Here is a 24,356-nt window from a genome sequence, read left to right as displayed (position 1 = left end):
TTGAAGAAGATGTCAGAAAATGGAAAGAGCTCCCATGCTCATGGGTAGGCAGGATTAACATAGTAAAAATGGCAATCTTACCAAAACAATCTACAGATTCAATGCAATCCCCATCAAAGAACAATACTCATCTTCATAAGGAAAAACAAAAAACCCAGGATAGCCAAAAGAATCCTGTACAATAAAAAAACCTCGGGAGGCATCACGATCCCTGAACTCAAGCTCTTGTTTAGAGCTACAATAATAAAAACAGCTTGGTACTAGCATAAAAACAGACATGTGAAACAATGGAATCGAATTGAAGACTCCGAGAATAATCTGCACATCTATGAACATATAATTTTTGACAAAGTAGCCAAAACTGTACAATGGAAAAAAGAAAGCATCTTTAACAAATAGTGCTGGCATAACTGGATGTCAACATGTAAACGGCTGCAAATAGATCCATATCTGTCACAGTGCACAAAACTTAAGTTCAAGTGGATCAAAGACCTCAACATAAATCCAGCTACTCTGAACCTGATAGAAGAGAAAGTAGGAAGTAGTCTTGAATGCATTGGCACAGGAGATCACTTCTTAAATATAACAACAGTAGCAGAGACACCTAGAGAAACAATCAATCAATGGGACCTTTTGAAACTGAGAAGCTTTTGTAGAGCAAAGGACACAGTCAACATGACAAAGCCACAGCCTACACAATGGGAAAAGATGTTCACTAACCCAACATCTCACAGAGGGCTGATATCCAGAATATATAAGGAACTTAAGAAATTAGACATCAAAATGCCCAACCGTCCAAATAAGAAATGGGCTGTAGAGCTACACAGAGAATTCTCAACAGAGGAAACTCAAATGGCTTAAAGACATTTAAGGAATTGCTCAACATCCCTAATCATCAGCGAAATGCAAATCAAAATGACTCTGAGATACCATTTTACACCTGTCAGAATGGCTAAGATCAAAAACACTGAAACAGCTTATGCTAGAGAGGATGAGGAACAAGGGGAACTCTCCTCCATTGTTGGTGGGAATGCAATCTTGCACAGCCAATTTGGAAATCAATATGGAGCTTTCTTAGAAAATTAAGAATCAATCTTTCCCAAGATCCAGCTATACCACTCTTGGGCATATTCCTAGGAATTCTCAATCATACCACAACGGCACATGCTCAGCTGTGTTCATAGCAGCATTATTTGTAAAAGCCAGAACCTGGAAACAACCTAGATGCCCTTCAACTGAAGAATGTATAAATAAAATCTGATACATATACTCAATGGAGTACTACTCAGCAGAGAAAAACAATGACATCATGAGCTTTGCAGGCAAATGGATGGATCTAGAAAAAATCATCTTGAGTGAGATAACCCAGACTCAGAAAGACAAACATGGTATGTACTCACTCATAGGTGGATACTAGATATAAAACAAAGAATGACTAGACTGCTACTCACAACTCCAGGGAGGCTACCTAGAAAAGAGGACCCTAAGAAAGACACAGGGATTGCCCAATGACAGAGAAATGGATGAGATCTACATGAGCAAACTTGACATGAGGAGGGGTAATGAAGGGCAAGGGTTGAGGAAAAGAGAGTTTAGGGGAGCATGAGATCCCTGCTAAGTCAAGAACAATGAGGGAGAACAAGGAAAAAGTGACCATAATAAAGGAAGACCCCATGGGAATAGGAAGAAGCAAAGTGCTAGAGAGGTCCCCAGAAATACACAAAGATACCTCTACAATAGATTACTGGCATCGGTCGAGAGACAGCCCGAACTGACCTACTCTGGTGATCAGATGGCCAAACATCCTAACTGTCATGGTAGAACTCTCATCTATGACTGATGGAAGTGAATGCAGAGATCCATGGCCAGGACCCAGGTGGAGCTCTGGGAGTCCAATTGGCGAGAAAGAGGAGGGATTATATGAGTGAGAATTGTTGAGACCATGATTAGTAAAAGCACAGGGACAAATAGCCAAACTAGTGGAAACACATGAACTATGAACCAATAGCTGAGGAGCCCCCGAATGGTTCAGCCTGTCTGGATAAGTGAGACATTCGGATTAGCTTGAACTGTTTGGGAGGCCCCTAGTCAGTGTGACCAGGACCTGTCCTTAGTGCATGACCTGGCTCTCTGGAACCTGCGGCCTATATAGGGACACTTTGCTCAGCCTGGGTGAAGAAAGGAGGGAACTGGAACTGTCTAGACTGAATCTACCAGGCTGAGCTGAATTCCCAGGGGAGTCCTTGCATTGGAGGAGATGGGAATGGGGGTTGGGCTAAAGGGAGGCAGGGAGGGGGGCAGTAGGAGGGAGGACAAGGGGAATCCATGGCTAATATGTAAAATCAAATTAAATTACAAAATAAAATTTTTTAAAAAAAACATGTGACAAAGAGAGAGAGAGAGAGAGAGAGAGAGAGAGAGAGAGAGAGAGAGAGAGAAGGAGGGAGGGAGGGAGGGTGAGGGAGGGAGGAAGAAAGAGAGAGACAGAGAGAGACAGAGAGAGACAGAGAGGGAGAGAGGAAGAGAGAGAGAGAGAGAGAGAGAGAGAGAGAGAGAGAGAGAGAGAGATCAGTGGAGGGTCTTCCCACAGGGAATGTTAAATAGCTCAACCCTGTGCCAATATTTTGTATGAGAGCTATTGGAAGTTTGGAAAGTTGATTTAGGAACAATTTCTTAATTCAATAATTTATCTTTATGTGGATGATATTTCACCAGCTGATTCAAATGCAGACAGAAAGAATCTTGGAAGAAGCAAAGAAAATTTTGCCTTGTTGGAGATTACAAATAGCTCCTGAACCTGGCAACAAGCCAAGGAAATTGTAAGGATATGTACTACTTGTTCTTTTTACAGTCAGACTCGGCTACCAGCAGAATGTAACCCAAAGGGTACTCAGAGGAATGAAATCTGGCAGATGGATGTGTTTCACTATGCATAATTTTGAATATTGAAATATGTACACCATAACATTAATACTTATTCAAGATTTCAGTGGGCAACTGCTCTGAGTTTTGAAAAAGGTGATTTGGCAATCATGAATTTGCTAGAAGTTATGGCCATCATGAGCATACCTGCACAAATTAAAACTGCCAATGTTCCAACATATGTCTCTGGTAAAACAAAACATTTTTTGCATATTACACTATAAAGTATATTACAGGTATACCACATAATCCTACAGGCTAAGGAATCATGAAAGATCAAATCAAACTCAAAAGGATATGCTAAATAAACAAAAAGGGGTAACAACCTCACCCAAAAATAGACTGCGTAATGGTCTATTAACTTTGAACTTTCACGGTGCAAAGGAGAAAGGAACAACAGCTGTGGAAAGACATTGGATAATAGAAAAAAAACTAGAAAATTAAATGAGCCTATGTATTTTAAGAATGTGCAGACCTCAGAATGGAAACCAGGTTATGTGTCACATTGGGGATGAGGTTTTGCTTTTGTTTCTACAGGAGAAGAAAAGCTGTGGATATCATCAAAATTGATAAAGGTTCAATTAGAACAAGACAGACCTTTTAATTAGAAGAGGTGATAGTTCATTACCCAGCATGACCATCCAATTTAAACTAACTTATACCACTAACAAACTCCTTTTCATTTAATCAGATATAACTTACCAAAAGGTAATCTCCCCAAAATTAGATTTTGGGAAGGGTTTTTGTTTTTGACTTTCAGGAGAATGAAGGCTCAGGAATCTGAAGAACATTGGACAAATGGACATATTCATCACAGGAAAAATCCTTCAAGATGAAGTTTCAATTCTGAACATTTATGCCCTAAATACAAGGGAACACACATATGGAAAAGAATCATTACTAAAGCTTAAATCACACATCAAACCCTACACACTGATAGTGGGAGACTTCAAGTCCCCACTCTCACCAATGGACAGGTTGACCAGACAGAAACTTAACAGAGAAATAAGGGAGCTAACACATATTATGACTCGAAAGGACTTAATAGACATCTACTGAACATTCTACCCAAACACTAGAGATTATGCCTTCTCCTCAGCATCCCAAGGAACCTTCTCTAAAACTGACCACATACTCGACCACAGAGCAAATCTCAATAGAAATTTAAAAAAAAATGGAATAACATTCTGTATTTTATTGGACCACCATGGCTTAAAGTTAAAATTCAACAACAACACAAATTACCAAAAGCCTACAAAATTGTGAAAACTGAATGATGCTAAACTGAATCACCACTAGGTCAAGGAGGAAATAAGAATGAAATTAAAGACTGCTTAGAATTCATAGAAAATGAATATACAATATACCCAAAGTTAAGGGACACCAAAAAAGCAGTACTAAGAGGAAAGTTCATAGATCTAAATGTCTACATAAAGAAGTTGACACTAGAGACTTAACAGCACACCTGAAATCTCTAGAAGACAAAGGAGCAAACTCAACCAGAAAGAGTAGATGCCAAGAAATAATCAAATTGAGGGCTGAAATCAAGAAAACAGAAACAAAGAGAACAGTAAAAAGAATCAATGAAACAAAGAGTTGGTTTGTTGAGAAAAACAACAAGATAGACCAGCACTTATCCAAACTAACTGAAAGACACAGAGAGAGAGTATCCAAATTAACAAAATCAGAAATAAAAAGAGAAACATTAAAAACAGACAACAAGAAAATCCAGAGAATCATCAGGTCATACGTCAAAAACCTGTACTCCACTAAATTGGAAAAACTAAATTAGATGGACATTTTCAGTATAGGTACAATATACCCAAATTGAATCAAGACAAGGTAAGCAATTTAAATAGACCTATATCACCTAAGGAAACAGAAGCAGTCATTATTCTCCCAACCAAGAGAAGCTATGTGTCAGATGGTTTCAGTGCAGAATTCTACCAGAATGTCAAAGAAGAGCTAATATCAGTACTCCTCAAATTGTTCCACACAATAAAAACAGAAGGAACATTGTCAAACTCTTTCAGTGAGGCTACAGTTACCCTGATATCCAAAACACAAAAGATGCCACAAAGAAAGAGAAATACAGACCAATCTCACTCATGAACATTGATGCAAAAAATATTCAATAAAATACTAGCAAACTGAATCCAAGAACACATAAAAGAATCATCCATCATGATCAAGTAGGCTTCATCTGAGAGATGCAAGATACAAAAATCTGTCAATGTAATCCATCATATAAACAATCTGAAAGAAAAAATCCCACATCTCATTAGATGCTGAAAAAACCTTTGACAAAATCCAACACCTCTTCATGATAAAGATCCTAGAGAGATCAGGAATGCTAGGAACATACCTAACCATAATAAAAGCATTTTACAGCAGGCCTACTGCCAACATCAGATTAAATGGAGAGAAATTCAAAGCGATTTCACTAAAATCTGGAACAATACAAGGCTGTGGACTCTCCCCATATTTATTCAATATAGTACTTGAAGTTCTAGCTAGGGCAATAAGACAACGAAAGGAGATCAAGGGAATACAAATTGAAAAGGAAGATGGCAAACTTTAGCCATTTACAGATGATATGATAGTATATATAAGTGGCCCCAAAAATTCTACCAGAGAACTCCTACAACTAGTAAACACCTTCAGTAATGTAGCAGGATGCAAGATTAATTTTAAAAAATCATGCCCTTCAACTGAAGAATGGATAAACAAAATGTGATAAATATACCCAATGGAGTACTACTCAGCAGAGAAAAACAATGACATCATGACATTTGCAGGCAAATGGATGGAACTAGAAAAAATTATCCTGAGTTAGGTGATCCGGACTCAAATAGACAAACATGTTATGTACTCACTCATAAGTGGATACTAGATGTAAAGCAAAGGATAACCAGACTGCATCTCACAACTCCAGGGAGGCTACCTAGTAAAGAAGACCCTAAGAAAGACACTGGGATTGCCCAACGACAGAGAAATAGATGATGAGATCTACATGAGCAAACTGGGGTTGGAGTGGAGGTAATGGGGGGTAAGGGTCAGGGGAAAGAGCAATATGGGAGAATGGAGAGGGATATACCATGATGAATGAAGATCCCAGGGGAATAGGAAGAAGCAGAGTGCTAGAGAGGTCTCAAGAAATCCACAGAGATACTTCCACTGTAGACTGTTGGCAATGGTCAAGAGATGCCTGAGCTGACCTGCTCTGGTGATGGGATGGCCAAACACCAGGGCTGTCATGATAGAACTCTCATCCAGTTTCGGATGGAAGCAGTTGCAAAGACCCATGGCCAAGTCCCAGGTGGAGCTCTGGGAGTCCAATCAGCGAGAGAGAGGAGGGAGGGATTATATGAGCAAAAGACGTTGAGACCATGGTTGGAGGAAGCACAGGGACAAATATTCAAACTAGTGGAAGTGCATGAACTGTGAACCAATGGTGGAGGAACCTCCATGGAACTGGACCAGGCCCTCTGGATAAGTGAGACAGTTGATTAGCTTGGACTGTTTGGGAGGCCCCCAAGCAGTGGAGCCAGGACCTGTCCTTGGTGCATGGGCCAACTTTTTGGAGGCTGGAGCCTATGCTGAGACACTTTGCTCAGCCTTGGTGTAGGGAAGAGGGGCCCTGACCTGCTTGGCTGAGTCTGCTAGGCTGGGCTGACTCCCCAGGGGAGACCTTCTCTTGGAGGAGGTAGGAGTGGGGTGGATTATTGGTGAAATTATTAAGGCCACTCCACGTAGTTAAAAGGAGATTTATTTAATGGCGTAACTTACAAATTAAGGGATAGGTAGGTCGCGGGGTCTGGGGAAGGTATATCACAGTCCAGCAGTGTTCTCTGGAGCTCTGCTTGGTCCACCTCCACTATCCAGGGTCCCGGAACCTCGAGAGCGCCCACCGATCCAGATCTCGGGTCCCCAGGCGCCTCCCTTGGCCCCGCCTTGTAGGCATGACAGTTGCCGAAGTCTCAATGGGGGTTGGAACTTCCAGATCAAAGCTGGAATGGCTACCCACTACAGTGGATTGGGTGGGAGGGCTGGAGGGTGGGCAGAGGGAGGACATGGGAATCCATGGCTGATAGGTGAAATTAAGTTAATTATAAAATAAGAATACTATTAAAACAATCAGTAGCCCTCCTATACACAAATGAAAAATGGGTTGAGAAAGAAATCAGAGAAACATCACTCTTCGCTATAGCCACAAATAATATAAAATACCTTGGGGTAACTTTAACCAAACAAGTGATAGACCTATATGACAAGAACTTGAAGTCCTTGAAGAAATAAATTGAAGAAGATATCAGAAAATGGAAAGATCTCCCATGTTCATGGATAGGTAGAATCAACATAGTAAAAATGGTAATCTTATCAAAAGCAGTCTACAAATCATGCAATCCTCATCAAAATACCAAGTCAATTCTTCACAGAACCCCCCAAAACAATACTGAATTTGATATGGAAAAACAGTAAATCTAGGATATCTAAAACAATCCTTGACAATAAAGAAACCTCTGGAGTTATCATGATCCCTGACCACAAGCTCTACTATAGAACTATAGTAATAAAAACAGTTTGGTATTTGCATAAAAACCCACATGTGGACTAATAGAATCGAAGTGAAGACCCTGACATTAATCCACACACATATGAACATCTGTTTTTTGACAAAGAAGCCAAAACTGTATAATGTAAAAGAGACAGCGTCTTCAACAAATGGTGCTGGTATAACTGGATATCAACATGTTGAACATTGCAAATAGATTCATATATACCAACATGAACAAAACTCAAATCCGAGTAGATGGAAGACCTCAACATAAATTCAGCTACACTGAACTTGTTAGAGGAGAAAGTAGGAAGTACTCTAGAAAGCATTGGGCAGGAGACCACTTCCTAAATATAACACCAGGAGCACAGACACTGAGAGCAATAATCAATAAATGGGACATCTTGAAAATGAGAAGCTTCTATAAAGCAAAGACACAGTAAATAAGACAAAGTGATAGCCTACAGAATGGGTAAAAATCTTCCACGACCCCATATCTGACAGAGGGCTGATCTCCAAAATATAGAAAGAACTCAAGAAACTAGGCAGCAAAATACCAAACAATACAATTAAAAATGAGCTACAGAGCTAAACAGAGAATTCTCAATAGAAGAATCCCAAATTGCTGATAGACATTTAAGGAGTTGCTCAATATCCTTAGTCATCAGAGAAATGCAAAACAAAATGATTCTAAGGTACCATTTTACAACTGTCAGAATGGCTAAGATCAAAAACATGGATGACAGCTTATTTTGTAGAAGATGTGGAACAAGGAGAACACTATTCCACTGCTGGTGAGAGTGCAAACTTGTACAGGCACTTTGGAAATCAGTATGGCTGTTTCTTAAAAAAAAAAAATGTGAATCCATCTACCTCAAGACCCTTTGATGCCACTCTTAGGCATCAATTATATCACAAGAACACTTGCTCAACTATGTTCATAGCAGCATTATTTATAATAGCCAGAACCTGGAAGCAACTTAGATCCCCCTCAACCGAAGAAAAGACAAAGAAAATGTAGTACATATACACAATGGAGTATTACTCAGCTGTAAAAAACAATGACACCATGAAACTTGCAGGCAAATGGATGGAACTAGAAAATATCATTCTGACTGAGGTGACCCAGACTCAGAAACTTGGTAAATACTCACTCATAAATGGATACCAGAGGTAAAGCAAAGCATAATCAGACTACTACACACACCTCCAGAAAAGCTAGGAAACAAAGAAGAACCTAAGAAAGATGTATGAATCACCTTGGGAAGGGGAAACACAGAAGATTCCGATTAGTAGAATGGGGATGAGGTGGGGGCAATGGAGGGTAGGGGATGGGGTATGAGAACATGAGGAAATGGGATGGTTGAGCTGGAGGAGGGACAGAGTAGGAGAACAATGAAAGAGATATCTTGATAGAGGAAGACATTATGGGGTAAGGAGAAACCTGGTGCTAGGAAAATTCCCAAAATCCCACAAGGATGACCCAAGATTAGACTACAAGCAATAGTGGTGAGGCTGCCTGTACTAGCCTACCCTGGTAATCATATTGGTAAATACCCTAACTGTCATTGTAGAGCCTTTATCCAATAACTGATTAATGCAGATGCAGAGATCCACATCCAAGCACCAGGCTGAGCTCCAGGACTCTAGTCAAAAACAGGGAAGAGGGATTATATTAGCAAGGGGGATCAAGATCATGATGGGGAAATCTACAGAAACATTGAACCAAGCTAATAGGAACTCAGGTACTTAGACCTACATCTGTGGCACCTATACGGGACTGGACTACACCCTCTGCATACAAGAGCCAGTTGTATAGCTGGATCTGAGGGACCTCTGGCAGTGTGATAAAAATCAATTTCTGGTGTATGAACTGGCTCTCTGGATTCCATTAATGGTCCTGGGATATCCTGCCACACACTTCAGCTTTGGATCAAGGGCTCTTTGTTCATCTGAGTTTAAGGAATTTGCACCTGGGTGAGTGTCCACAGCCATCCCACCTAAATATGACCCGTTTCATCTGAAATATGATATATGGGGGAGGACAATGTGCTTGCTAAGTAAAGCACTGCTGTGTACAAACATGGAGTCCTATAGGGCAAAGTCAGACAAATCCCTTTTTTACTTAGCTGTTTTCCAGAACGGTTAGAGTTTCTTTACAAAAGTGATTCTGGGACTAGTGAGATGTTTCAGCAGGTAAAGACACTGGCCATAAAAGCCTACCAATCTTACTTCAATCCCTGAAACCCACATAAAGGTGGGAAGAGAGAACTGACTCCACGAAGTTGGCCTCTGACCTCCATATGCACATCATGGTATGAACACCCACAAACATACATCATTGTACATACATACACAATAATAATAAAACATGAAAACTGGGATGGAAAAGCGATTGTGGTATACAGCTCAATGTAGGAGACTTTCATTTCATGCTTCTCTTCAGAGAGAGGGTACAGACTGCTATCAGTTGCCACACAAGCCTGAGAATTACTAAATAGAGGGACGGAGGAGGCCACAGCCTGGGGTAGGAAGCCAAACAGGCAGCTCCATTTGCAATAACAAAAAATTGAATTGTTCATTCATTTGAGAAGGAAATGCTGAAATGAAAATGTAGAAACCTCTACAGTCATTTTCCAGGGCCAATTTCAACGTTTAGAATTTATTCACAACTGTATATAGTTACCAAAAATTGTAGCCATGTTACCACATCCTTGGTGAAAATACATCAGACACACACACACACATAGACACACACACACATAGACACACACACACACACACACACACACACACACACACACACACGTACACACACAGTCTTTCTAATGGATGCCCCTGACTCTTTCTCACCAGTCTTTAAAGCAATCATTCACAGATCTGAAGCAGCTATGATATCATCATTTCTTCCATAGAGCTGGAGGTTGGAAAATTATGAGAGTAGTGTGTGTGTGTGTGTGTGTGTGTGTGTGTGTGTGTGTGTGTGTGTGGTGAGCCAGGCAACTGGAGAGGGAGTCAATAGATCATGATCAGTAATGGTAACAGGATCATGATGTATCTGAAGACAATTGATTCAGGACTGAACATCTATTAACATAAAAAGTGAGGTTCTGTGGTTACTCACCAAAGCTTGGCACAAAATTGCTTAGATTTAAATTCCTTTGTCTTTATTTATTTATTTAGTCATGGTTTTTATTATATTTGTTTTTTGTTTTTTTTTTAAGGTAAATTACTTAATTTTGATAAGCTTTAATCCCTACCCTATTTCAAAACTGGGGCTAACAATAGATCATACATTGTAGGTTTATTAAAAATTTCATTGAGTTTAAACAGATTAAATATTTAGAAGAGTTGAGCAGCATTGAACAATTGTCAAGTTTATTGTCTTCTCTCCCAGTGACAACCCTGATCTCAATGATCAGTAATTCTCAATGGGGATTAAGTCATTTCCAGAAAGAGTCTGCAATATTCATAAGTATTCCTTTTGAGTACATTATGAGTATAATGATTGGCAGGCATCACAAGACTTCATGGGTTGCACACTGCAATGAGGTCATTGAAGTGGAGAGCCAATCCATGTCCTCTGTATATCATCCCAGTTTTCATATAAGTAAAAACGGTGCTCATGATTCCACGTTGCATATTAACACATTATTTTTGTTGTTGATGATAAAGATCAAGCCCAGGACTTCATGCATGCTAGAAAAACATTCTAACACTGGGTCACACGACCAAGCCCCCAAAGCCTGAACTTATACCTTGAATATTACTGACATTTCTAGGAATGCACTCATAATGTAAATAAACTACAGAGAAAGCTGAACTTCACATTGTTTGCAACATCCCTGAGAGTTGTTCAAGCCACAATTAGATACTAACAAGCTTGCATTATGAGTAGAGTTCACTGCATTAGCTAGTGTCAATAGCTATGACAAGGACAGTAGATCTCTGTGTACTGAGAAGACACCTATTCCATCAGTATGTCTTCAGACATCATAATGCTTGAACAATTGCATAGCGGAACTGATTTTATTATAATATTATAAATGATCTCCCTTTTATTTACCCTTACATGATGGTTAGTTTTCCAGTCATGTAACATAATCAGTGGATTATGTTTCAGGAGAGCCAATGCAACATGACAAAGTACTCGTTATGAGAGGAGACTTTGTACTATAAGTAATGAAAGGATACACAGAACCCACATTTTCAAAAAAAAATTTCATGGACTGGCAAGAAGACTCAAGGGGTAAGGGTGCTTTCCTCCAAGCCTGATGACCTGAGTTCTATGCTTAGAACTCACTCACTTATTGGAAGTAGAGAACAATCAACTCCCGCAAGTTGTCTTCTGATTTCTATGCACGGATACCATCACACACACACACACACACACACACACACACACACACATACACACACACACGTAAAATTTTTAGTAAGAATTAAAAAATAAAAAAGAATTTATTAATCGCCAATTTGTTCCAGTAACTAAACTATTTAGATAAATGAATATTCAAATTGAGAAAAATAGTCAGGAGAAACCAGTAATCCTTGACCACCATGTTTGTCTCGGGAAGCACAGCCTCATGGTGGAGGAGGACTAAAAAGACACCATGTATGTGGGATGGACATTTATGTTCATGAGAAATGGAAGCTCCTCCTGATATACAGCAACACTGCTGTCATTAAGCTGCCAGAGCATGCGGGTCTGAGTGACACCATCAAGACCTGCTGTCTCACAGACCACACCTACTATGTCACTGGCCTGGCTGCCTCTGGACCAATGGTCCCATTGCTGAAGTGCTGCACGACCTGCAGCCCATAGTGACCATGCTACATGGTCCAGGTTGGAGCCATAGCTCATCAGGGTCAGGAAAACAATGGTGTGTGCACTGGGGATTATGGTGTCATCTCCACCTGTAAGGGAGACCTGGGTGGTCTATTGAACTACCAAGCTGAAGTTGGTTCCCTGAAATGGGTGTGGCATCTTGAGCTTTGGCTCTCCCAAGGGCTTCACCAATACAAGAAGCCAGTTGTCTTCACAGCATATCAGCATATTGATAATGACTATATCAATACATAGTATGATATAGAGAAAATACATAGTATGAAAAGTCTGTTTCCTGGAAACCTCAAAGTTCATCCCTGAAACATCAATAGGAGGGGGGAGGGAGAGAGGAAGGAAGGTAGGAAGGAAATAAAGAAAAGAGATGTAAACAATGTTGGTGTTTAAAAAAGTAGCCATAATAATGCTGCCCTTAGATGCCGCATTCTTAACCCGGGACATACAAATATGTTAGATTATATGGCTATGAATTAAGGATGGAATTAAGATTAATCAGATGAGTCTATTTCCTAATATAGCTACTACAGTCCCCAAAAGAAGGAGGAGAGTCAAGGAACATAGAATTATTAAAGAAAGGCTCAGAGAACTCCAGCACTGATGGCTTTGAAGATGGTGGAGAGGCCAAAGCTAAGGAGTATATGTGACTATTCTCTCAAAGCCCCAAGGGGAAAGAAACAAAAGTCAAGCCTGATGTGATGATGCGTACCTATAATGCCAGCTCTCAAAAGGAAGGACTGGTCTGGGCCAGCCAGAGCTGCATAGTGAGACTCAATCTAGAATGTAACCACAAAAAAAGAAGAAAACAACAACAACAACAACAACAAGAACAGAACAGAGATTGAAAAACACGGGAGAGAGGGAGATAGAGAAAGGAAGACCAAGGTCTTCTGTCGAGCCTCCAGAAGCCAGACAACCCTATCTGCTGGCATGTTGAGTATAGCCAGACAGCCCCATCTGCTGGCGTGTCGATTACAGCCCACCAAACCCGCAGGATACTCAGCTTTTTTTGTGACTGCCACAATATGCCTGAGAAACAACTCGGAAGAGCAAAGGTTTGTTTTCACTCACAATTTCAGAAATTTCAGTCCAAGGCCAACTGTCTAGATCACTTTGGGCCCAAAGTGAAGCAAATGTTATGGCAGGATTCATACCAGTCAAACAGAAACCTAACTCAGCACTCCTCAAGATGTGGGTTTGTTTGCCAGGAAATCCACCACTTTCTTTCTCCACACCTCATGATCACCTACACCGGGCAAAGTCCACCTAGCTCTGGATTAACCCCAACAGTCTGAGTCAGCTCAAAGACCCTATCCTCCTGACTACCATGTAAGATCTGTTTGATTTGGAAGCTGCCGTTCCCCTCTCCCACAGAAACAGCTCTGCAGTTTGTTCCCCCAAGAAACTTTTTTTAAAAACCTACAGAATCGTCTAGTTCAGTGGTTTTGCTTGGGTTCTTTCATTGCTCAACACTGGAAATCTCAGCTCAGCACTCACACTGTCTTCATGAGAACTCTGGGTCTGGTTTTAGCTACTGGGGGAAAGGTTCCAGCATTATCTTGACTTTGTTTGTCCTCGCTCCCCTCTCTTTGGAGAATTCAGTCTTTCATGCACACAGGTTAATGGCCAGTATCTGCTTCTCCTCATGTGCCTTCTTCCCACTCAATTCCTTTGCTCTCCTTTCTACACCCCAGGTTTCCCAAGGTAGCGTCTAGTTGTAGAGTTTGAGGTTGAACCTCAGACAACAAGGAGCAGCTAAGCTCTCCTTTGGATTAGGGATAAAGACCTGACTCTCTCTCTCTCTCTCTCTCTCTCTCTCTCTCTCTCTCTCTCTCTCTCTCTCTCTCTCTCTCTCTCTGTGTCTGTGTGTGTGTGTGTGTGTGTGTGTATATGCACTTGGTGGCTGGGTTTGTGTCATGTCACATCCATTTTATAAAAAGAAATAGACTTTTCTGTTAGTTCTACTTTGCTTGTACATTACTTGGGGAGACCCTGAGATTTTTATTTGTTTGTTTACAACAATTTTACTAACATGAATTAACCAGTGAGAGCAAAAACAAAAAGAAGAGCAAGTTTTATTATATTGTTATCTGATGTAGCCTTTGAGCAGGAGTTAGAGCTGCTCCTCTTGATTTGCTTTTCTTCCTTCAGGGAAGAAGTTCTGGATAGTAATTTTTCCACTTAAATTTAACTTTTTATGATTTTCTTTTCTTTTATGTGTATGTGTTTTGAATGCTCGGACATCAATTGGACACGCAGGTGTGGAGCCCATGTAGGACAAAGATGGCCTGGGATTCTCTGTAGCTAGACTTATAAATGGCTATATGGTTGCTGGGAATTGAACTCAGGGCCTCTGGAAGAGTAGATACTCATAACCACAGAACCAACTCTCCAGCCCCAGTATTAATTTTTCCTTTGAACTGATAAATGATTACTGTTTAGGGGAAAAGTGAAAAATTAGATAATTTATCTTAAGTACACTAGTGATATGAAGGGCCACGTCCCAAAGAGCCTGCACATGTCTAAGCTGACTTTGTTGATGTCAATTTTTCATGATAGTTCTTTCCTTTATATATTGTTAATTTAATTTTTATTCATTTATTTACTTGTTCATCTGCTTGTTTGTTTGTGTGTTGGTAGGCAGGTCTCATGCAAGTCAGGCTGACCTCAAACTCACTGTAAGCCTAGGCTGAGCTTGAAGCCCTGGTCTTCCCTTATTTGCTTCTACAGTGTTGAGGTCTTGAGAGAGATCATCTTGTGTTTTCTGTGGCTGGGATAATGGCATCACAAGGGTCCTAAGGACTTGGGGGATGGGGGTGGGAGCAAGAGTCAGAAAAAGAATCAACAGCTAAGATACTTTCCCAGTGGTGGTCTATGAGCCCAAGGCAAGGGAACTGGTGCTCTCTAGAGGCCAAAAGGGGACAGCCTCCAGTAGACTACTGATGGTTCCATGAGCCCTTTAGAAACCATGACCTTAAGTTCTCTAAACTAATGAATTCCTGTGCTTGTAGACTGTTGCCCACTCGTTACAGCAGAGTTAGAAGACTATTACATATTGTTCTGGCTGTTTGGTGCTAAACTGCACTATAGTCAGAATATGAAAGTTGTCAGCAAGTTCTGTTACTTTTGCTTTGTGTCTAGAGAGTGATGCTCTAATAGAATTTCAAAAGCAAGGGATACCATCATTTTAAAAAGAAATCAGGTGGTAGGAATAAGACAGTCCAGTTTTAAGAACTGAAATTACAGAGTTCTACATAAACACACAAAGGGGCAATAACAACCTGCAAAATCTGCTGTTGTTTCTAATGCACCTTGGCAAAAGATGGGAAGCTTGTAATTGACAGATATGTAAGGAGCACTCAGATTCACAAGACATTAATGTTGGTTCTTGGTATCTGTGAAGTCAGGCAAGGCTGTCTAGAGTGTGTTTCAGTTACAATGAATTCTTCACCAAATTGGACAGCTGCAAATCTGTCCTGTGGTGTTTGGTTGCCCCTCTGTGTGTCCTCAACTACCCTTGAATTTATTTCACTGAACTTTGGTGTCACCTGCCTATTTTAAGAGATGTTACAAGGTATTACCATGTGAAACCACAACGATGCTTCATTAGTGTTCCCTAGAATCCCCTCCCCAAGAGCTCAACAAGTCCTTTTCCTGAGATGTTGGTCTTAGAAACAGATGAGGGCAAGCTGCATGCAACAGACCAATCTTCTTTTTCTATTTTTTTCTTATTATTTTCTAGTGGAGACTGGACTAGGCCTTCTTAGAGAAAGTGCTTTACAGAACGACAGATGCATAGCATGAATTGTTTTCTAAACTCTTACTAGCACACCTGCAACAGAATGAATCTTTCAAGAAAGAAACTGGAATGCATGCCCTTCGTTTAATACATCACTATGGAAATATCACTTATAACACTGGAACACACTGATTAAGATGCTACTAAGAGAAGAAACTCTGTGAGTGGAACCATCTATATTTTTTACTCAATTTCTGTGTGGGATAAAAATTGCTCCTTTGTATTAAGAACATAAAATATGATATCTGTATCCAGTGCAGCACACACATCTGTAGGTAAGGGATTCTGGGAGCATGGTCTCAGAGGTAGTAATAACCTGCATAGCAATCAATGAAAATCTTCAGTGGGCCTCTGTTACCCTTCACATGTTCAAAGGAAGCTTTACTTTCTCTTCTCCTTTGAATGGATGTATGTATATGTATGTGCTTGCATGTGAGCACGTGCGAGTCTTGTTGGAGACATAAATCAGTGCCTCCCACATACTAGGCTATTTCTCTATACCCGAGTTGCATTTTCTTTTTTTTTTTTTTTTTTTTTTTTTTTTTTTTTTTTTTTTGGTTTTTCGAGACAGGGTTTCTCTGTGTAGCTTTGCGCCTTTCCTGGAACTCACTTGGTAGTCCAGGCTGGCCTCGAACTCACAGAGATCCGCCTGGCTCTGCCTCCCGAGTGCTGGGATTAAAGGCGTGCGCCACCACCGCCCGGCCCGAGTTGCATTTTCATCCATCCACCTTTCTCTCCTTTTCTTTCTTCCTTCTTCATTGGCCTTCCATAGAAACCTGGAACCACCAAGAAGACAGCACATCTCACTGAGTTTCTGTGGCAAATGTTCAAAACGGTAAGGTGCTCCATATGTAGATGACAGCTATAAATTTTGAATATAATTTATAAAAGACCAAAGTATGACTGTGGTGATGTGATTAAAATTCATGAACCTACTGTCTTAAATTGTTATCCATTGCTCTGATGAAACACCATTACAAAAGCAACTTGGAAAAGAAAGGCTTTGTCTCAGCTTCCAGCTTATAGTCCATCACAAGGGGAAGTCAGGGAAGGAACTCAAGCAAGTCAGGAACCTAAGAAGAGGCACTGAGCCGTGCTGCTTACTGGCTGGCTTTTTTATATACCCTAGGACCACCTGGCAAAGGGTGGCTCTGCCCCCAATAGGTTGACATCAATCATTGTCAAGAAAATGCTCTAGCCAGGTCTGGTGGCGAAGACCTTTAAGCCCAGAAATCGAGAGGCAGAGGCAGACAGATTTCTGTAACTTAGGGGCCAGACTGGGCTACAGAGTGATTTCTAGGACAGCCCCAGCTATGTAGAAAGAGTCTGCATCAAAAAACAAAACCAAAACTAAATGGTGGGGGAAGGGCAAGAAAATGCCTTAGAGACAGCCCTATAGACAATCTGATGGCATTTCTCAAGTGAGGTTCCTGTCTCCAGATGACCATACCTTGTGTCAAGTTCATGCCAAGGCCACTAGCACAGCTGCTTAGAGAAACAGGGTTGTTTTAATTACTGCTTAATAACATACTGTGTGTGGTCTTAAGAAAGTATACTACTGGTATGGTGAGATGCTAATGTTTAGAGCACTGGCTGCTCTTCTACAAGAACCGAGTTCAGTTCCCGGGAACCACATGGAAGATCTCAACTGTCTATTCCTCTAGTCCTAGGAAATCTTAAACTTTCTTCTGGACTCCTCTGGTTATTGGCACACAATTGCTACACAAACATAAATGCAAATATAATAGCCATTAAATATGTAAATAAATAATAAACAAACAAATAAATACATAAAATTTAAAAGAAATTTCAGTAGTCTTTTTGAGCTGTTTGTAACATCTTTGAAAATCCAACTGTCCAGGCAGGAGGGGAGTCAGCTTTTTCTGGGTTTGTCCCTGGTTCTAGGGTGGCCACACACTCAAGTATAATGACAGCACACATTGGATTCTTTTACTAAAGAAGCATAATAAAGCCGGGCGGTGGTGGTGCACACCTGTAGTCCCAGCACTCGGGAGGCAGAGGCAGGCGGATCTCTGTGAGTTCGAGGCCAGCCTGGGCTACAGAGTGAGTTCAGGAAAGGCGCAAAGCTAAACAGAGAAACCCTGTCTCGAAAAACCAAAAAAAAAAAAGCAAAATAAAAGAAGACATAAAGTTAAGAGAAAGTGGGAGGGCATTTGTAGGTGTTGGGGAGGAACATGGATGAACAGAATCAAGATTCATAGTGTGCATGGGAGAAATTCTCAAAGAATTAATAAGAAAAGTATATGGAAAAATGGTAATCTAAATAAACTAATGAGAATTCAGCATGATGTTAAGAATATGTTGTGCTCCTTCACTGCCTGTCTCTGTTGTGGAAGCTTCTCAGTAAGCCATGGTGCCGACTACTAGGCACAGGTGACTCAGAGCTCTACACCTCATGAACACAGCAGTAAGAAATTGCAAAGGATGTTACTGCAATGATAATCTGACCTTTGCTCTTCTTTCTACCATAGCTTCTTCTTCCGTGCTGGTAGGAGAGGGTTTCAAGATTGTGTGTAGCAGGAATCTTAAAGAGTCTTATTAATAAAACAAACTCAGGGCCTGGAATTGGGGTGAATGCTGGAAGGTCAGAGAAGCAGAACAAGCCACAGCTTCCTCACCTCGATAGTTCCTCAGCTGATCCTGTTTCCTCAGACTGGAAGCTTCTGTGTCCTCATCCCAATGGCACTCAGCTGAACGGCTGCTCGAAAGCCTGAAGTTTAACCAGCTAAAAGCTTCTAGTTTCTGGTCCTCATGCCTTATATACCTTTCTACTTTCTACCATCACTCCCTGGGATTAAAGGCTTGCTTTCTGGGATTAAAGGCGTGAGTCACCGTGCTTGGCTGTATCCTTGAACACATGGATTTCTGCCTGTGGAATGCTAGGATTAAAGGTGTGTGCTACCACTGCCTGTCTTCTATGTTTAACATTGTGGCTATTCTGTCTCTGACCCCAGATACGTTTATTAGCATGCACAACATTTTGGGGAACATAATACCACCACAATTGTTGTTTGCTATGGAATGAGAAATCTCATGGGCAGAGCCCATGATTTGTGTTCAGATGGTCTGTTTCCCCTGTGAGAGACAGCTCCCTCACACAACTCTCCAGGATCTCAAGGGAGCATTGGGCTTACCATTTAACAATCTTTCAATCAAAGGAGAAGTCTAGATCTGATCAAATACAGACTTTTCAAATGACAGATTTGAGGGAGTAGGGACCTGACTTCAATGACCTTAACCCACGGGTGAAGACAAGCAGATGACACTTTTCAGCCACCTGTGGGTAGTCTAAGTACAGAAACCAAAAATGAATAATTCAAAACCAACTGATACATGAACAATATTGAGGAATGAGCAGCATTGGAGCCAGACTTATAGAGCGCTAGGCTGGCAATTTCTGAGCTGATTGAATCATTGAACATATCTCAGTGCCTTTTAGGCATAGTGAGTCTCTCAAAAAAATGAAGAACTAGAAAGAGACCAGAGATGTGGGAAGCGTTTTACCAGTCACTTTTTAGAAGGGGAAACATCCCTAAGCCTCTTCTTTGATATATGGCAGATATGTTCTGCAACCTTGGGTAACCAGAATACTGTCTCACTTTCAAGGCCCAGCAGTGTAAGCCTGCAAGTTCAAAGTTTAAAGAGGACAGAACTCACCAGTGGAGAATAAAAATTAGGAGGTATTGAGAAGCTGAATCTTAGCAGTCAGGAGGATGGAATTGACAAGCACTAAGGATTTTCTCATAGCACACCCTTAAGTGGATATAGAAGAGTGTTTCCAAGGAGGATTATCTGAGGGGGAGGAGAAAGACCACCAATGAAAGTTGGTGGAGCTATCCTGGGGACTATGAGTCTGGATGGAATAAACGGCAGAAGAAGACAGTCACTTTCAGAAGTTCCTGCCTGACTCTGTTTCTTGCACACCATGTATGAATACTTCCACCCTGCCCTCCATCTTGTGAACACTGAGACCCCTGACAGATAAGGAAACCACCCCTTCCTGGATCATGTTTATGGGAGGAATTGGTGCAAAATCCCTAGAAGAGTCAATAACAGCTGTCTAGGAATGGACACCATACCTTATTTTATGGAGATGAACCACAGTAAGCAAAATACACTTGTGATGGTTATTCTTAGTTCTCAACTTAATCAGACATGGAATTAACTAAAACCCTAAAATGGAGGTCATAATAGTGAGAAGTGTTTTGCTTCATTTAATGTAGGTAGATCCATTTCAAGGACAGACTTTGGAAGTAAAAAGAAACAAACATCTAATCCGGATATCAGGACACACACCTTTAATCCAGATTTTGAGGTTGGAAGACACACCCTAAATTGGGCCACACCCTCTGCTGGAAGCATATAAAAGGACAAGGAATCAGGAAGCGCGTGCTTGCTATTTGCCTGCTTGCCCTCACCTTGCAGCAAGTCCATCCCTTCCCTGGCAATAGAGATTATTTGGAACACCAGCATATACTGAACACCAGTAGACACATCCAAAGTTCTGCACTGAGTAAGTACTGGAATCTTGGTCTTTCCCTTCATAGGTAATGTGGGAGTTAGAGGACTGCAGCCCAAATTGATTCTAATAAACCCCCTTTCATCAAATATAGAGAGATTCCTTGCATATATTCTTTTTTTTTTTTTTTTTTTTTTGGTTTTTCGAGACAGGGTTTCTCTGTTTAGCTTTGTGCCTTTCCTGGAACTTACTTGGTAGCCCAGGCTGGCCTCGAACTCACAGAGATCCGCCTGGCTCTGCCTCCCGAGTGCTGGGATTAAAGGCGTGCACCACCACCGCCCGGCTCCTTGCATATATTCTACCTCTAGAGAACCCTAGTACAACATTTTTTATATGAATTAATAGAATGAATGATCAAAACTATTCCAAAGCTGTGTATATTTGTCAAATCTACTTACCTATTGACCTAAGATTCAATCTAGAAAATAACGGAGTGATGTAAGTGTATCAAGTAGCCTAGACTGTGTTCTCTGAAATTAGCATTGAAATCTGGATAGAAAATATCAGAGACCATAGTTTTCAGCCTGCCAGAAGAGGGAACAGATGAGAAAAAAACCCTGAAAATCAAAATCCTGTCTGTTATTGCATCTCACAGGGTGAAGTGAAAACACTTGCTAGTTCTTCATTTTCAATCCAGTTGAACCTTCAAACGACCTGCAGGAGAAATGGTAGGAGATGAGATAGCCCAGAGATGGGACCACACACAAATCAGCGATCAGGATTTCTCCTACAGGTGGACCATCAGCAACTTTCCTTTTATTGCTGAGGAAATGCTGGAAAGCATTACAAGCCCAACTTTCTCAATAGGAGCCAATGACAATTGGTGTTTGAGAGTACACCTGAATGGAGTCGATGAACAAAGTGCAGATTACCTGTCAGTTTACCTAGTGTTGTTCAGCTGTCCAAAGAGTCATGTTTGGGCAAAGTTCAAGTTCTGGATCATAAGTGCTGAAGGAGAGAAAACCAAAGTCAAGAAGAGCCCAAGAGCCTATAGGTTCATGCCAGGCCAGGGCAGGTGTTACAAAAAGTTTATTCTTCGAGATTTTCTCTTGTCCCATGCATTTTGGCTCCTGCCAGATGACCAGCTCACCCTCGTCTGCAAGGTGAGCGTGGCCCAGGTCTCTTTGAGCCTCTCTGACCAGAACAGGAAGCCGGGAATTCTGGTGCCCAGATGCACATTGGCAGATGAGCTAGAAGAGCTGTGGAAGAATTCCCAGTTCACAGACTGCTGCCTAGTGGTAGCTGGCCAGGAATTCTGGGCTCACAAGGCCATCTTAGCAGCTCGCTCACCAGTTTTCAGAGCCATGTTTCAACATGACATGGAGGAGAGCAGAAAGAATCGCGTTGAGATCCCTGACCTGGAGCCGCAAGTCTTCAAGGCAATGATGGACTTCATTTACACAGGAACAGCACCAGACCTGGACAGCATGGCAGATGCTCTGCTGGCAGCTGCTGATAAGTATGGCCTGGAGCGTTTGAAGGTCATGTGTGAGGATGCCCTCTTCAGGGACCTCTCTGTGGAGAATGCTGCCCACACTCTATTCCTGGCTGACCGCCACAGCTCAGGGCAGCTGAAAACCCAGACACTGGATTTCATTGCAGCTCATGCTTCTGAGGTCTCTGAGACCTCAGGCTGGAAGACAATGGTGGGCTTATATCCCCACTTAGTGGTTGAAGCTTATGGTTCCACACCTGCTCACTGCCCTTTCTTGGAGCACCCTATTAAATGCTTGAAGCGATTCTAGGACCTGGCAAACCTTTTCCCACACTTGTCTCCCTGAAGCAGCAGTCATGGTGTTTCCAATGATACCTAGGTAGACTGTGGAATGTGGAAAATTTCCAGTGAAACTAGGGAATAATAGCATGGTGGCTGAGGCTTTATACAGATGTAAAGGAGTCAATGTCAGGTTGAGGGAGGGGGAGTCTTGGACTCTGGTACAATCTACACATCCTCTACCCTGTTGTTATACTGGTTTGATTTTTGTCTAAGGAGTTAGAATCTGAAATTCATTTTACCTGCTGGCACCAAGCACATTACAACAGGGTTTCTTTGGAAAAACCTACCTGGATTGAACTGAGCAGAAGATATGGTCAAGGACTCAGAAAGAACAAAACAAACATGTTTGATTACAAGAGAAGCAAAGAGAATGAAGAAAGTTTTTCTCCAAACTCAGTGTTTGGGTCAGGGGAGATGACTCAGTTTGCAAAAGCAATTGCTGCTCTTGCAGAGGACCTTTTCTTCAGTCCTCCTCTTTTCTCCATGGGCACATCCATCTCAAATAAATAAAATACCCAAATAAAATATTAAATGAATAAAAAATTGTAAAATCAGCTTATGGATTCCAGTGGTGTTTCTGTTTGAAAACGGCCATTTTAGTCCATCCAGCTGTGCTCAGCTGTAGAAGTTGGTGCCGTGTCTTCACTCACTCACACACACACACACACAATCAATGAGACAATACCTAATGAATTCTGTTACACTCAGAGATTGACACAGTCCAATGGACATCAGGTGGAATTTCTCCAACAGCTTTTGGGAGCTGATACTGACATCCACAGCCAAATATTAAGCGGAACTCAGTGAACCTCAAGGAAGAGAGGAATGCAGGCTGATTTGGTTTATTTCTCTTTCTGTTTTGGAAAGGAAATATCTTTAATATCTTTACATAGCCCTGGCTGTCTTGGAATCCAATCTAAAGAGTAGGTTGGACTAAAAAAATGCAGAGATCTGCTTGCCTCAGTCTCTTGAGGGCTGGGCTTAAATGCTTGACTTCTTTTTTTCATTCAAATTTTTATTGATTCTTTGTGGGTTTCACATCATACATCCAGATTCATCCATCTCCCTGTCCCTTCATATCCACCCTCCACCCTTACAACCTCTCCCCCAAAACAAAACAAAATTCAAAAGAGAATCAAAAAAATCAAAACAAAGACAACCAAACTGTGGGAGTCTGTTTTCAGGTTCCTCGTGGCTTTACTCGGCAGATCCGCATAGAGGATGATTAGGACTAGGGGCCTGAGTGCAGGTGTCTGAGATGGTCTGCACTTGGCTATGCTTTGGGGGCAGGTCTTTTGCTCCACCCCTTGGCATCTCTACAAATTTCCTGGGGCAGAGACAGTCAGGGCCCATTTGAATAAGGATCCAGGCCCACCCGAGTCTATCCTGTGTTTTCTCTCTGTTTCTCTCTTCTCTATTTCTAACTAAGTCTCTTATCCCTCAATCCTCAAGAGTTCCTGGGTAAATAAGTGTGGGGGCTGGTCCCCCCACACCAAACTAATTTATATACAAAAATAAAGTCCCAGAGTGGAAGCTCTAGTGTGACACAGTGAGTCACGCATTATACACTTTAGTCCATACATCTTAACTTGTAAGTGATCATTACAATGAGTCATTGTTCTGGTTTGAGGTCTCTGGCTTTTGCTACACTGTCAATAGTGGACCCTCTCTGGGAATCCTCTTGGATAACCTTCATTGTTGCCTTGTGTCATAGAGATCCTGCATCTTTGGATCTGCAGGTCCAGCCCCTTCACATGCTCCAGCAGTTCATAAATGAGGTGTGTAAGCGTGTGTTGCAACTCTTGGGGTGACAGGGTGCAGGTATCCTGATTACTTGGGGAGTCTATCTATACCTTGAGCTGCTAAGACAGCTGTGGCGGCTGGAGCTGTAATGGAACAGCTCAGCTCTAAAGGAAA

The 24,356-nt window shown here is 41.4% G+C and overlaps 1 protein-coding gene across 1 annotated transcript; it reads left to right on the top strand.

Moving 5' to 3' along the window:
• Positions 1-21,327: 21,327 nt before the first annotated feature.
• LOC131913794 (speckle-type POZ protein-like) lies at positions 21,328-22,407 on the top strand. The gene has a single exon (XM_059266577.1). The coding sequence runs from the start codon at positions 21,328-21,330 to the stop codon at positions 22,405-22,407; it is 1,080 nt and encodes a 359-aa protein (XP_059122560.1).
• The last annotated feature ends 1,949 nt before the right edge of the window (positions 22,408-24,356 follow it).

This window comes from Peromyscus eremicus, chromosome 6 (genome assembly GCF_949786415.1).
Source record: "Peromyscus eremicus chromosome 6, PerEre_H2_v1, whole genome shotgun sequence".
NCBI classification, from domain to species: Eukaryota; Metazoa; Chordata; class Mammalia; order Rodentia; family Cricetidae; genus Peromyscus; species Peromyscus eremicus.
This window is presented reverse-complemented; position numbering and strand designations above follow the sequence as displayed.